At 40.7% G+C, this 13,952-nt stretch overlaps 1 protein-coding gene across 3 annotated transcripts in view; it reads left to right on the forward strand.

The window, feature by feature from the left end:
* Nucleotides 1–13,952, forward strand: part of Agl (amylo-alpha-1,6-glucosidase and 4-alpha-glucanotransferase) — a 69,871-nt gene that overhangs the window by 29,351 nt on the left and 26,568 nt on the right. For all 3 annotated transcript variants that reach the window (XM_075981515.1, XM_075981513.1, XM_075981514.1), the window contains exons 3-14: nucleotides 882–1,092; nucleotides 2,356–2,522; nucleotides 3,357–3,560; nucleotides 5,041–5,222; nucleotides 5,360–5,471; nucleotides 6,324–6,447; nucleotides 6,928–7,030; nucleotides 7,119–7,216; nucleotides 8,683–8,822; nucleotides 9,743–9,930; nucleotides 12,034–12,157; nucleotides 13,612–13,775. In XM_075981515.1, the coding sequence (XP_075837630.1) occupies nucleotides 882–1,092; nucleotides 2,356–2,522; nucleotides 3,357–3,560; nucleotides 5,041–5,222; nucleotides 5,360–5,471; nucleotides 6,324–6,447; nucleotides 6,928–7,030; nucleotides 7,119–7,216; nucleotides 8,683–8,822; nucleotides 9,743–9,930; nucleotides 12,034–12,157; nucleotides 13,612–13,775 (1,817 nt within the window). The remainder of the gene's footprint in view (nucleotides 1–881; nucleotides 1,093–2,355; nucleotides 2,523–3,356; nucleotides 3,561–5,040; nucleotides 5,223–5,359; nucleotides 5,472–6,323; nucleotides 6,448–6,927; nucleotides 7,031–7,118; nucleotides 7,217–8,682; nucleotides 8,823–9,742; nucleotides 9,931–12,033; nucleotides 12,158–13,611; nucleotides 13,776–13,952) is intronic.

Below are 13,952 nucleotides of genomic sequence, written 5' to 3' on the forward strand. Positions count from 1 at the left end.
TTTCCCCCTTATAACAAAATACCTGTAATACAAAATGGAAGTCTTGAAACAGCCTAACTTTGGTGAACGTGGGCATATCTTGGCTTCTGGGATTCACAAAGTTTTAATAATCATGAGATATAGGCAGCCGTGCATTGCTGGCAAATATGCTGGCTCACAAGCACCAGCTGCACACGTCTTTTTCCAGATCTGAGCTCCCTGATGTGTTTGGTAATGTTAGATCATTCATGGTGGGGTTGTTCTGTAAGGAAGTCAACAAATACTACAAGCTAGTACTTCCCAATCCTAAGGACTGTTGTTAGACCTTCATTGGCACACTACTTGTTTGAGCGGGTCTAAGAGACTCATTGCAGTGCTTCCAGGATACTGGCTGAGACTGCAGTCTACTCGGCTGCTCTGTGCAGCAGGAGAGCTGTCTGTGACATCTCCCAAGTTTTGCATACAATCCCATTCTCTGGCATAGATACTGACTTTTTTCACTATGGTCTATGAAATAGCAGAGATCTCTACTCAGATACCCACCTCTAGGTATTGATTGAGGGGTGACAGGTAGGGTTCAAAGTGGGGTGGCGGAGGGATTAGGGTCACATGCCAGGTAAGAACCTGTGCAATCACAATATATGACTAGAAATCAGATCAGAGGAAAGGAAGAGAGGATGCTACGAAGGAGGTGGCTCTGGGTGCATATTCTGTATGCTAAAATACAAAGTTCAGCTAAATCAAATGCCAAGTATTCCACAAGTAACATTAGGGATGACAGCTTATCTTAAGTATATTTGAAAATCCATAAGTTTTTATAATGTTTTCAGTAAAACACCTGCTTGAATACTAAATCCTTCAGTGAGTTTATTAAAGTGATCTATTCAAATGCTTTTGTTTAGGGTTTGAACTACAGTTCCGATTAGGCCCGACTTTACAGGGGAAAGCTGTTACTGTGTATACAAATTACCCATTTCCTGGAGAACCATTTAATCGAGAAAAATTCCGATCCTTGGACTGGGAAAACCCAACAGAAAGAGAAGATGATTCCGATAAATACTGTAAACTTCACCTGCTGCAGTCTGGATCTTTTCAGTACTACTTTCTTCAAGGGTAAGCCAGGAGTTAATGTGCTCTATAACTTAAGTTATCTGACTGTAACTGTTACTGTGGGAAGCCATGGTGGTGCAGTTTTTACGGAGTTTTTTGTTTGGTTGCTTTACTTTTTTGTTTTTTTGAGACAGGGTTTTTCTGTATTTCTCAGATTGTCCTGGAACTAGCTCTGTAGACCAGGCTGGCCTCAAACTCAGAGATTTGCCTGCCTATGCCTCCCAAGTGCTGGGATTAAAAGCGTATGTCACCTGCCTAACTACAGTGCTTTCATGAGATGTGATTAAGCTGTGATTCTTCAGTTTTGATGAGGTGACTGTATAGCCTATTGCAGATTCAAGTTGTGTGTAGTTAAACTCCAAGCTCTTCTGCCATCAGTCTAGAGGATACTATTTATTTGAATGATATTGTTGCTGATAGACATTAGTGTATTTATTTTCTGATAAGTCAGTGTTACTGGATGTCATATTCTTTTCTGTGGATTTCACTAGTAGTTGAGAAAGATAGGAAATACGTGTTCTGGGGCTGGAAAGATGGCTCAGTGGTCAAGAGCTTGAACTGCTCTCATTGAGAACCCAAGTTTTGTTTCCAACCTTTACATCAGATGGCTCATAACCTCCTGTAACTCCAGCTCCAGGAGATCCATCACCCTCTTCTGGCCTCTATAGGCATATTCACTCAAGTGGACACACTGACAGACACAAATACATAATTAAAAAAGAAAGAAAAGAAAATGCCTATTATATATGTTTTATTGCCACCTTGCCAATGACTTTTTTAAAAAACGATCCATTTATTTTTATTTTATGTGCAGTGGTGTTTTGCTTACATGCATGTCTGTGTGAAGGCTTATGGTACACCAGAACTGGAATAACAGACAGCTGTGAGCTGCCCTGTGGGTGCTGGGAATTGAACTCCAGTCCTCTGGAAGAGCAGCCAGTGCTCTTAACCACTGAGCCATCTCTCCAGCCCCTGGGAAAATACCTTTATATACTTAGAAGTAAACTCCAGGAAGATCTGGAGTTCAGGGTCTTCCTCCACTGCATAGTAAGTTTGAGACAGCCTAGGCTACATGAGACCCGGGATGGGACGAGGGAGGGAGGGAGGAAGGGAGGGAGGGAGGGAGGGAGGGAGGGAGGGAGGGAGGGAGGGAGGCAGAGAAAGGCAAGGGTTTAAATGGGGAATTAACCTTCCAGATGGAATCAAACTGAATTAATGATTTTTCCCTCCAACTAATTAGAACTGTTTTGGTTTATTTTCCCTTAGAAATGAGAAAAGTGGAGGAGGTTACATAGTCGTGGATCCTGTTTTACGTGTTGGAGCTGACAATCACGTGTTACCCTTGGACTGTGTTACTCTCCAGACATTTTTAGCAAAGTGTTTAGGACCCTTTGATGAGTGGGAAAGCCGACTAAGAGTTGCAAAGGAGTCAGGTAGCGTTCAGTTTGCTTTCTTTGTCTTTTTAAAACTAGACATAGTTGCTACGATGCAAGTCTCAAAGGCGTTCCTTCTCCTTCTAATCTTGCTTACTGATGTAGTGAGAAAAATAAAATCCACAGCTTCTCCAGATGTCAGGTTCTGTGGGTCAAGTTAGCAAAGGGCGGCACTTGGTCATGAAGTAAAATGATTATCATTTTTAAGATTTTATGGGGCACATGAAAGCTAGTAAAAAGGCTGTTGAGATGAAGGAAAATAAGTTATTATATATAATTTTAATTAGCCAATATTGATTATCCATTTTCCATAAAAAAGACAAATGCTGCTGGTCATGCCAAAAGTAAAATGAAACTAGATTGTATGTTCCTCTTAAGTAAAGTAAGACTAGCACTAACATTCTAGTTTCGAGCTAAATATACTATAAAGAAGGGACTGAAAGTTTCAGTGACATAACTGTGATCAATGCAAGTCCCACAGAACACTTAAAGTATTACACTTGTGTAGGATACTTTGTTCATGCAGCTTTGTTCTGCCAGCAATTACTGTTGAACCTGTTAAAGCTTAGACTGTGGTGATGGTTACTAAGCAGATCATGTCATAACCCACTTCTCATAGATGGGGACAGTGATAGCCTGAAAGCCTTGGGTAGATTTGCTAACAATCTTTTGTGTTCCAGCTAGAATGGGAACCCAAGTCATCGGCTCCTTTTCTACTGGCACATTTGTCTCGCTGTTGATAAGTAGCCAAGAAAGCTCAGGTGTGCACCGTGCTTAGCTCCAGGCTGATCTGGTTGCCTTCTCATGCAGGGGTCCCTGTTTTCTTACTTGTAGGTTACAACATGATTCACTTCACCCCACTGCAGACTCTCGGACTTTCCAGGTCATGCTACTCCCTTGCTGACCAGTTAGAATTAAATCCTGACTTTTCAAGACCTCATAAAAGATACTCCTGGAATGATGTTGGGCAGCTAGTAGATAAACTGAAAAAGGAGTGGAATATTCTTTGTATTACAGACGTTGTCTACAATCATACCGGTATGAGATTCAGTGTTTCAGCGTGAATATTAAATTCTTATTATTTTATTTATTAATATTTTCAGTTTACATTATTATTTTTAGTAGTAGCATGTTGCAGTGTGAGGAATTCAACTCTGGACCTTGTAAACACTAAACAAAGCAAGCTATCTACTACTTTAGCATGTCCCCAGCCCTTATATAACATTCATTCTAAAGATTAAAAAGAGAGTTGAGAGGCCTTTGATTTTAAAAACCACTTTATAGAATAAGGCCTTTTTACTTTCAGAACAAGCGGTGTTAGGTGAGCATGTAGTCAACACGGAAGTACTTTGCATATGATGCTTGTAAAAGTAGGCGAGTGAACGTGAGGGACATAAGGCGTGTTTCCACCTGGTTATAAATACTTTTCAGACTGACAAGGGGATTCAGTACAGCAGGAACCCTTGTTCTCCACCACACACTTAAAAATATAATGCTGAACGTGAAGGGTATGCCAGTAATCCCAGCTCCAGGGAGGCGGAGGTAGGGGGTTACTATGAGTTCAAGACAAGCCTGGGCTACAAATTGAGTTGCAGACCAAAAGGGCTGTATTATGAGGCTATTACCAGAAACCCAATATACCAACAGCATTCTTCATTATTGAAGAGAAAAATATTGATAAATACTCAAAAGTTAAATCTTTTACATGATTAAAGAGTGCACTTTGACATCTAAAGTACTAAAAAGAGTGAAGTTAGACTGTTTAAGTTCCCAAATAGATGTGTTGTTTTCCTGACAGCAATCCTCTAAGGAGATGTTTGTCCCATGCCTGTCAGAGCAGCTTGCCAGGCCATGGCCTTGCGCTTTAACCCCATGTGCCTTACAAGGATCCACTGTGCACACAGCAGGATGCAAAGTCTGGAAACCACTGATTTACATATGTCAACAATGGAAATTCTGGATAGTGTAGCCTCTCTAGCTGTTCCATAGTCTTTCCTAACTAGTCATAGAAAGTATGAAGATATATATATGTAACAAATATATGTTATATATATATATACATATATATATATATATATATTACATCACTATTGGTAATAGTCTCTAATAGTAATGGCAAACAAAGTTTGATTTAAAAAAATTATTCATGCTGGGCAGTGGTGGCACATACCCTTAACCCCAGCATGCGAAATCAAGAGGCAGGTAGATCTGTGTGAGTTCAAGTCCAGCCTGGTCTGCAGAGCAAGTTCCAGGCAGGGTGACACAGAGGAACCCTGTCTCGAAAAATCACTAAATGAATAAATATAAGCCACCAGGCCTTGCTTAAAGTTTTATTATCTGAGCTGTGTTTCCTAAGGTATCCTGTCTTCATCCAAGTGTTTATTCTTTGTAGGTACAAATAAACACCGAGTAAATAAGTTAATTACTAAATAAATGAAAAATTATTATGTATAAAATAACTAATGGTGATCATAAAGTTCAGTCTGACTACGAGATGTCTTCTTCCGTTTTCTTTAAGCTACTAATAGTAAGTGGATCCAGGAACATCCAGAAGCTGCTTATAATCTTGTGAATTCTCCACACTTGAAACCGGCCTGGGTCCTAGACAGAGCATTTTGGCATTTCTCCTGTGATGTGGCAGATGGGAAGTACAGGGAAAAAGGAGTCCCTGCTGTGATCGAGAATGATCAACACATGGATGTAAGTGCATGTAGAAGACCACCCCACCAACTTCCAAAGAGCAAATTATATATATAAGCAAACATGTGTTAATTTGGTTTAGTATGGAGAAAGAAATGTGGTCATTTTATGTTGTTCTTAACATTGAAATTTTTCAGTGCATTCGGAAAATAGTCTGGGAGGACATTTTCCCAAGGATTCAGCTCTGGGAGTTTTTCCAGGTAGACGTTCACAAAGCAGTTGAGCAATTTAGGAGACTTCTCACCCAAGGTAAAGGCTTTAAACTAGGTTGTCCCTGTTGCTTCTTAGGACCTTTAAGGTTACTCTTAAAGGGATGACTCTTTCTCTCTAGTTAGCATAATTATTAAATCTTCATATATTGTATATATATATATTAAATCTTTATATATAGTATTTGTGGTTTCTTTATACTACAAAACTCCAATTTTTCTTGGCATAGTGGTGCATGCCTTCAATCTTAGCACTAGGAAGGGAGAAGCACATTACATAAATAGATACTAATTTTCTCTTTCTCAAATCTTAAAATTACTAACTAGTAGTTTCTTTCTAATTATTTTCCAAGAAAAACCAGAATTTATCTGTAGTTTCATATAACTTTCTATATAATGTGTATTCATGTCTTGTGTTAATATCTATTTAGTACATACAAATAAGACCATAAACTAAACTATATGTCTTATTTTTTCATTGACAGTATGAATTTATTATTTTGTTTAACTGCTCCTTTTAGCACCTGCTAGGCAGTGCGTGGCTTTGAATGTATTTCGTTTGCTTTTGATAGATTACTTGCAGGGTTTTCACCATTCATTCATTAGAACATTCATTTAGCCAGCGTGTGCTAGAGACTTTTAAAGGCATAAGGATTTGGTGGTGAACAGTGAAGCTGAACTAAGGAGTTCTGTGCTTCTCTCTTCGAAGAGTTGTTCTTTTTATGTCCCTTCACTGTGTATGGGGGGAGTAAGTAAGTAGGAGGAGAAAGGAGGGAGGAAAGATGCTTGTTAACTTTTTGTTTTATTTTCTGTGGAATAGTTATATTCTGAAAAAGTGGCAGTTATTCTATCATTGTTTGCTTTTAAAAATACTATTATTTATTTATTTCAGAAAACAGGAGAGTAGCTAAGTCTGATCCAAAGGAACATCTGAAAATCATCCAGGACCCTGAATACCGACGGCTCGGCTGTTCTGTTGATATGAACATCGCACTGGCCACTTTCATACCGCATGAGTATGTTGTATTTGCCCTGTCATGCTACTCACAAATACTGATATTGGTTATTAAAGCCATCATATAAAATGAAATAAAGTTAGGGATTGATGAGACGACTCAGTAGGTAAGGGCACTTGCTGATGAGTTGAAATTGATGCTCAGCAACCACATAATAGAAGAAAACCGCTCTGGAAAGTTGTCCTTTGACCACACAACACACATGCACCCCACACGCACACAGCCCCTCCATACTAAATGGACAAATGTGAAAATGTTTTTAAAAACGAAATGAAGTAACCTGCCATGTTGTGACAATCTCAGCACCTGACCTTTTCCTCCGTTCTCTGTGTAAGTCAGACTTCTTACAGCTGGCAAAGCTCCTCAGTCATGGCTCAGATCCTGACGAGGGTATTTAAGATTTCTGTCACACTGGCTGGGAAATGTTTAAGCCTGGGCTTTCTGCAAGCACTAACATTTGTTTTGCTCTCTCTGTGCTAGCAATGGGCCGGCCGCCATCGAGGAGTGCTGCGGTTGGTTCCGCAGGAGACTGGAGGAGTTGAACTCCGAGAAGCACCGCCTCACCAGCTGTCATCAGGAGCAGGTTCACCTAGTTTTGGGTCTCTGCTTTTCTTTGAATCTGAGGCCCTGCTGTTTTCATTGGCATTGTAACATAATCCAATGTTTTCTAGGCAGTTAATTGTCTTTTGGGAAACGTGTTTTATGAACGACTGGCTGGCCATGGCCCTAAACTAGGACCCGTCACTAGGAAACATCCTTTGGTTACCAGGTATTCATCTGTTTCTTAAAATGTCTTCTTGATGATAATTAAAGGCTGAGAACATTTAACTTTTCAACTTAACTTAAATGTTTCTTTTTCTTCGATACATTATATCGAAGTACAAGTTTTGATTCAGAAATAGGCTTAATACTCATTCATATTGTTTTTCTTTAATTAGAAAACCTATCACCAGTTTGAACCAGATTACATGTATTTACGCTGATATTTCTGGAGGACTGCATATTTATTGTCAGTCTATTTTCTTTTGCTAAGACGTAATGCCCAAGACTGGGTAGTTTATAGAGAAATAGAATTTAATTTGGATAAGGGTCCACAGACCAGAACGTCTGAGAACATGGAACCAGTATCGGCTTCTCTTCTGGCCACGGCTTTGGGATCTCTCCGTTCATGCCAGAAAAATGCCTGGCAAGTGAGTGCAAATAGAAGACAGGAAACATGAGGTGGTCTGGAAGTCCACCATTATCATAAACACGCAATTCCCCAGGAGGAAGAGCTCACCCAGAAGAGAAAGCTTTAATCCACCCACAAGGAGTCCTGCCCATAACCAGGACACCTGTCACTCAGCTTCATCTCCCGACACCACTACTTTAGGGAGTTAAGGCTCCACACCTGGTGTGGTGGCACATGTCTGTAATCCCAGCAGTATGGAAGCAGAGATAGGGGAAGTTCAAGCTCAGGGTCAGCCTGTGCTGCAAAGTAAAACTGTGTCGAAAGAACAGGTGGGGAGGGGCAGGAGGTAAGGCTCCACCGCATGGACTTTTGGAGATGCGCTCTACGAAGAGCACTTAGCAGTACTCAGTTCAGTGTGAGGTGGAGAGAGCAAGCGCCTGGCTCCTTACATAAAAACACATAGCATCGGGCTAGAGAGATGGCCCAGCAGGTAAAGAGCACTTGCTGCTCTTGCAGAGGACCTGGGTTCAGTTCCCAGCTTCTGCATGGCAGAACCATCTGTAACTCCAGTTCCTGGGGGTGCATTGTCCTCCGGCCTCCACGGGCATCAAACATAGACACAGTGCACTTAGTGCATTCAGGCAAAAGCTCACATGCAAAATAACATTAGTAACACATAGCATATGTCGGACAGCTAGAGGGTAGGAAAGCCTCAGTGGCTTCATAATTCTATGACGTTGCAAAGATTAATGTTAGTTATTCCTTAAACTTCTATTTTTAATTCTTTAAATTTTTTTTTAAATATTTATTTATTATGTATACAATATTCTGTCTGCATGTATGTCTGCAGGCCAGAAGAGGGCACCAGACCTCATTACAGATGGTTGTGAGCCACCATGTGGTTGCCGGGAATTGAACTCAGGACCTTTGGAAGAGCAGGCAATGCTCTTAACCACTGAGCCATCTCTCCAGCCCCCTAATTCTTTAAATTTTTAATGTTGCTACTTCTCATTCTTTTCAGAGAGTTTCTTTGTGTACACCTTCTTTTAATTCTGTCCTCCTAGGTATTTTACCTTCCCCTTTGAAGAAATGGTCTTATCCACAGAAGAATCCATGATCCACCACCCAGATAAAGCTTGCTTCCTGATGGCGCACAATGGATGGGTGATGGGCGATGATCCCCTTCGCAATTTTGCTGAGCCAGGTCCCTGACTTTTCACTTCTCTATAGATAGGAAACAAGAGCTTGTGGAAGGCTCAAACTGGGGTCTGTTTTATTGCTTTTGTTTGTTTGTTTTTAACAATAGGTTCATGGTTTTTAAACTGTTTGGCTAGAGGTATCAGAAATGCATCAATTTGAGAGAGAACCTGCCTCCTTCACCCCCACCTCTCATCTTCTCAAACTAAATAGCTATTGTGTGCTTATTTCATATGTTAGTCTACATAGGCTTCAATTTGAGCAGAATATTCTGTTGGTTTTTTTAATATGTATGGATGTCTTACCTACAGGTATGTATGTGTACTACATGCTTGCAGTACCCACAGAGGCCATCAGGTACCCTGGGATTGAATTTGTAGATTGCTGTGAGCCTCCATGTGGGTGCTGGGAGTTGAACTAGGTCCTCTGGAATAGTTATGTTAAAATTGATATTTTAAAACTTCCTCGTAGGCCATTTTACTTTTTTCCCCCTAAGTGTTGGGAGTTCAGCCCAGTGGCTTTTACACACATAAGTGCTCTGTTTCTGAACTATATTTTGTTTTAGATGTAACCTTATCCAGGAGGCTGGAGAAGTGACTCAGCATTTAGAGCACTGGCTGCTCTTCCAGAGGACCTGGGTTCAATTCCCAACATTTACCTGGAGACTCATAACCATCTGTAACTCCAGGTCCAGGGGATCAACCATCCTCCTCTGGCCTCTGAGAGCACCAAGCACATACATGGTACACAGACATACATGCAGGCAAAACACTTATGCACATAAGATAAAATCATTATTAAGTTTAAAATTTAGCCATAATATCATTTATGGAAGAAACAGCAGTTTGAAAACAGCCTCGTTCCCTGGAGGTAATTGTTACCATCCAGTTTCTTGCATCACTGAAGGCAATTGTTCTCCTTTAACAGGTTCAGACGTTTATTTAAGGAGAGAACTTATTTGCTGGGGTGACAGTGTTAAATTGCGCTATGGGAATAAACCAGAGGACTGTCCCTATCTGTGGGCGCACATGAAGAAGTACACTGAGATAACTGCCACTTATTTCCAGGGAGTGCGTCTTGACAACTGCCACTCCACTCCTCTGCACGTGGCTGAGGTACGAACAACTCCATTGCCTTGAAAGAAACGCAGTGTCGTCTGGTCGCTTCCTGAAGTTCCTGCCTCGTAGGTCTAGCCTGCTGGTTGTACACTGCTTCGATTTAGTAGTGTATTTGGCACAATGACAGCTTATCTAATTCTAACAACCTGTTTTCGGTTTTGATTTTTGAGACAGGATTTCACTGTGTAGCCCTAGTTGTCCTGGAACTCATTCTGTAGATCAGGCTGGTCTCGAACTCAGAGATCCACCTGCTTCTGCCTCCCTTGCGTAGCCTCTAACAGTCTTTTGATGTAACTGTTATAGAATACTAGACTATAAAATGTTTTAATAAGTTAGCTTTTAAATTTAAAAAAAGATCACAATTTTATGTAATAATATGCATAATAACTTTATTGGCAATATGTAAAATGTTAAGATGTCTTTTGGGTTATTCCAATATTATTATATATCTAATATATATTATTAGCCAATGTAAAGCTGAATAGCATATTGCCCATTAGAGTGATTATTCAACTTTGGCTTGTATTTTCATTTTGGGGTACTTGGGGCTTTGCACATTTTAGGACTGTGCTCTGTTCTATACTGAGCTATACCTCTAGCCCTTATAATGGAATTTAAACACTAACACTGTGGCATATTAAAGCTAGTTTGAGTCATCACCCTTAGAAACCTAAATGTGAGCTAGCTATAATCTGTTTTTTTGGACTTTTGAGCAATGCCAGTATTTGCTTAACTGCATGCATCTTTTTCTTTGATAGTTTTTAAAGTGACGGTTCATGAAAATATGTGCTTATAAACCCGATTTAATGTCTAGTGCCTTTAGTCCCAGCACTTGAAGGCAGAGGCAGGTCATTTCTGTGATTTTGAGACCCAACCTCATTTACAGAATGAGTTTCAGGACATCCAGGGCTACAAAGAGAGACCCTGTCTCAAAAAAATAAAAAGAAAATGCTAATATAAGAAACATTATCTGCAAGGCGGTGGTGGTGCATGCCTTTAATTCCAGCACTTGGGAGGCAGAGACAGGGAGCTGTCTGTGAGTTCAAGGCCAGCCTGGTCTACAGAGTGAGTTCCAGAACAGGTTCCAAAGCCACAGAGAAGCCCTGTCTCCAAAAACCAGGAAAAAAAAAGTTTAACTTATATAGTTCACATGCTCCGTGTGTGTGTGTATGTGTGTGTGTGTGTGTGTGTGTGTGTGTAAGTGTGAGTGAGAGAGAGAAAGAGAGAGAGAGAGATGGGAGTAAGAGAGAGAGACAGAGAAAGAGAGAGAAATTTCATATGGTTTTAATTTGAAGGAATTTGCCAGGCTGGTGGAAGATTATTTACTTCTGAAAATTAAGCAGAGAGCCTTTTTCAGCTGTGCTTTTAGCAACAGAAAAAACAAAACAAACAAAACCAAACCATATTTGTAACATTGCTATAATGTTATAATAGCAAATTTAATTTTAAATGGTGAAGTCCTCTAGGATTCTACTTCTTAGCTGATAAAATTGCAGGTATTTTACCTTCAAGAAGAAATTGGTAACAGTTTATTTATTGACCACTATTACTATCTGCTTCTCTGCACTAATGTTACATATGCATCACACACACACACACACACACACACTCGTGTAGAAGTGGTAAGTTGCTGACCTTTGTTGTCATCTACAGGATAGTTTAATTTAACCTTTTCTATATAATTCACCATCAGATAGAATAATCAGTTCTGACTTATTTAGCCACCCAGAGATTAATAATATTATTAAAAGTATTAAAAACAAATTAAAAAAAAAACAGGGAATGACTGGCAGAATTGCAGTGCCTGTATTTTTAATGACACTAACATCTTCCTTTTTTCTTTTTCCTTCCCCTCTTTCTCTATGTCTGCAAAACCTAATCCTCTTTTTTACTGTTGTTCTCTGTAAACCTTGTCCCCATGTGTGCTAATCACTCTCTTGCTGTCTTATGTGTGTGCATCAAACTTTATCTGGCACTTCCTTTTGCATTTCTCATGCTTTGTTCCTGTCTTATGTCAAACGTACACCTAGTCTTGTCCCCTCCTTCCCTCTCCATCTTGCTCTCTTCTTTCTTTTTCATTTGTGACTATGCTTTTTGCAGTACATGCTGGATGCTGCTAGAAAATTACAACCCAATCTTTATGTAGTGGCTGAGCTGTTCACAGGAAGCGAGGAGCTGGACAACATCTTTGTAACTAGACTGGGCATCAGCTCCTTAATAAGAGGTAGGCCCACCGAAGTCCATTTCTGGTCTGAGATGCTTTGCTTTTGTTTAAATCGATCAGGATTACATTTTGTTTAATGTAACAGCTTTATATGCAATACCTGATATAACTGAGTCTCCTTTAACAGTTAAATTGTCTGGTTTGTATTGAGATACTTCATTTCAAATAGAAAGACCAGTGAGGCCAGGTGTGATGGCTTAACACCTGTTATCTCACCACTTAAGAGGCTGAGGCAAGAGGACCACATGTTTAAGGCCAGCCTGGGCTACATAGGTTCCAGGCTAGCATAGAATATGATTTTTGAGATCCTGTCTCAAAAAATAAAGGAAAGAAAGCTGGTGAGATGACTCAGTGAGTAAAGGTGCTTGCCCCCAAGCCAGGTGACCTGCGTTCAGTCCCCGAACCCACATGGTGGGAGAGAACAGGCTCCTGAAAGTTCTCCAGAACCCACATGGTGGGAGAGAACAGGCTCCTGAAAGTTCTCCTGAACCCACATGGTGGGAGAGAACAGGCTCCTGAAAGTTCCCCTGAACCCACATGGTGGGAGAGAACAGGCTCCTGAAAGTTCCCCTGAACCCACATGGTGGGAGAGAACAGGCTCCTGAAAGTTCTCCTGAACCCACATGGTGGGAGAGAACAGGCTCCTGAAAGTTCCCCTGAACCCACATGGTGGGAGAGAACAGGCTCCTGAAAGTTCTCCTGAACCCACATGGTGGGAGAGAACAGGCTCCTGAAAGTTCCCCTGAACCCACATGGTGGGAGAGAACAGGCTCCTGAAAGTTCCCCTGAACCCACATGGTGGGAGAGAACAGGCTCCTGAAAGTTCCCCTGAACCCACATGGTGGGAGAGAACAGGCTCCTGAAAGTTCCCCTGAACCCACATGGTGGGAGAGAACAGGCTCCTGAAAGTTCCCCTGAACCCACATGGTGGGAGAGAACAGGCTCCTGAAAGTTCCCCTGAACCCACATGGTGGGAGAGAACAGGCTCCTGAAAGTTCCCCTGAACCCACATGGTGGGAGAGAACAGGCTCCTGAAAGTTCTCCTGAACCCACATGGCACCTGTGCACACAAAGCATGGCCACAAAATTAATTAATCAGTTTGAAAGGGTGAGTCAGAGAGAGAGAGGTGTGGTAATTACTCAAAACCAGAGCTATATTTGTATATTTTGAAAATACACTAATCTGTTTTACCTGCTATATGATACATTTTTTAGATATTTTCCCATAGATTTAATATAATCAGCATCCCATTTTTTTCTATTCAAGTTGATTCTCCAGTTAAATTGTAGCTAAGTATTGGTTACTTGGACTTGGTGACATTTGCTTAACCCTTTAGCTCTTACTTTTGATAGTGTTGATATGCCTTGAATGTCAGTCATGATCAGAAATCTAACCTCCTCTTGGACATTTATAAGTGACTGGGATTGCTAAACTGCTCCGTGCTGCTCTGCAGAGGCAATGAGTGCATATAACAGCCATGAAGAAGGCAGATTAGTTTACCGATATGGAGGGGAGCCTGTTGGATCCTTTGTTCAGCCCTGTCTGAGGCCTTTGATGCCAGCTATTGCGCATGCCCTGTTCATGGACATTACCCACGATAATGAGTGCCCGATTGTGGTAAGCATCCACCTGTTTCTTATGCTGACTTACTTGCTAAATGTTTTAATATTTAGCTGATGCTTGATGACAGTAATATCCACATACTTTTTAATTGATTGAAATACCTTGATTTTAAAGTTTGTTGTTGTTTTGAAACAAAAATGTGTCTTACAGAATGTATCTGTCCTTGTTCTT

Source organism: Microtus pennsylvanicus, chromosome 7 (assembly GCF_037038515.1).
Source record: "Microtus pennsylvanicus isolate mMicPen1 chromosome 7, mMicPen1.hap1, whole genome shotgun sequence".
In the NCBI taxonomy this organism is placed as follows: Eukaryota; Metazoa; Chordata; class Mammalia; order Rodentia; family Cricetidae; genus Microtus; species Microtus pennsylvanicus.